Consider the following 1,259-nt stretch of genomic DNA (forward strand, 5'->3'; position numbering starts at 1 on the left):
GGGGGGTATGCGCCATTATTAGTGAGGTAAGAAGAACTTCTTCTAACCTTCCTGTATATTGCCTAGCCTTCGGAGCGTCATTTATCATACGTCGTTGTGTTTTTTAGCATTGACCCTGACCCGGTCAGGTAGCAGACTACACAACAACAATAGTTGAATGAAGGTTGGGGTGAGGGGGGTCCGGTGGTGCCTTCGCTGTCTGCGAGAAAGAAAATGATACCCACTACTTACTGGTCTACGGCGTGCGCCCTTTCTGATAGCAGGCTATGGACAGATAAAAATGAAGGAAAATATATATATATATATACAAAGAGAGAGAGAGAGAGAGAGAGAGAGAGAGAGAGAGAGAGAGAGAGAGTAATTTGCTTAGTGGCCTATCGGGTAATCTATAGAAACTAGATTTTTTTTAGGTCGCGTTAATAATTCAATGGCCACAATTGCGTCGAGATGCTCCTCTCTATTCTAGAAGAAAGTCGTTCTTTTTGTGTTTGTAATCCTCTTATGACACATAATTTAATCTTCGGTACATATTTGACCTAATAGTGTTGCAAGTGCCGTAAAAAAATCTTGTCTAAAAGAAAATTCTCATCTCTTCTCTTATCTGATCTGATTTTTATCTTAATTTATCTAATCTTACCGTACCTTACCTTACATTACCTTACGTTACCTTACCTTACCTTACCTTACCTTACCTTACCTTACCTTACCTTACCTTACCTTACCTTACCATACCTTACCATACCTTACCTTACCGTATCTTACCTTACCTTACCTTACCTTACCTTACCTTACCTTACCTTACCTTACCTTACCTAACCTTACCTTACCTTACCTTACCGTATCTTACCTTACCTTACCTTACCTTACCTTACCTTACCTTACCTTACCTTACCTTACCTTACCTTACCTTACCTTACCTTATCTATCTCATCTTTACTTCATATTTTCGCAGGTACTGGTGAACGTGGTGGGAGCCCTCGGAGAACTAGCCAAGGACCCTCCCAACCGTATGGCTATCCGCAAGGCTGGAGGTATAGCCCCTCTGGTCAACTTGCTCACCGGCACAAACCAGGCGCTGCTGGTCAACGTGACTAGGGCGGTTGGAGAGTGTGCCGAGGAGTCGGAGAACATGATGTGAGTTTGGATGTGTGTATGTTTGTGTTTGTGTATCTGAGCGCGCGCGCGCGCGTGTGTGAGTGTGTGTGTGTGTGTGTGTGTGTGTTTGTGTGTGTGTGTGTGTGTTCTGTTTGTGTGTGTGT

At 43.4% G+C, this 1,259-nt stretch overlaps 1 protein-coding gene across 1 annotated transcript in view; it reads left to right on the top strand.

Annotated features, from left to right (window-relative positions):
• LOC101857790 (armadillo repeat-containing protein 4) overlaps positions 1-1,259 on the top strand; it is a gene marked incomplete at its 3' end in the record, with an annotated part of 42,436 nt that overhangs the window by 36,164 nt on the left and 5,013 nt on the right. The window contains 1 exon segment of the mRNA XM_013082017.2: positions 953-1,134. Coding sequence (XP_012937471.1) covers positions 953-1,134 — 182 coding nt within the window.

This window comes from Aplysia californica, unplaced genomic scaffold, assembly GCF_000002075.1.
Source record: "Aplysia californica isolate F4 #8 unplaced genomic scaffold, AplCal3.0 scaffold00155, whole genome shotgun sequence".
In the NCBI taxonomy this organism is placed as follows: Eukaryota; Metazoa; Mollusca; class Gastropoda; order Aplysiida; family Aplysiidae; genus Aplysia; species Aplysia californica.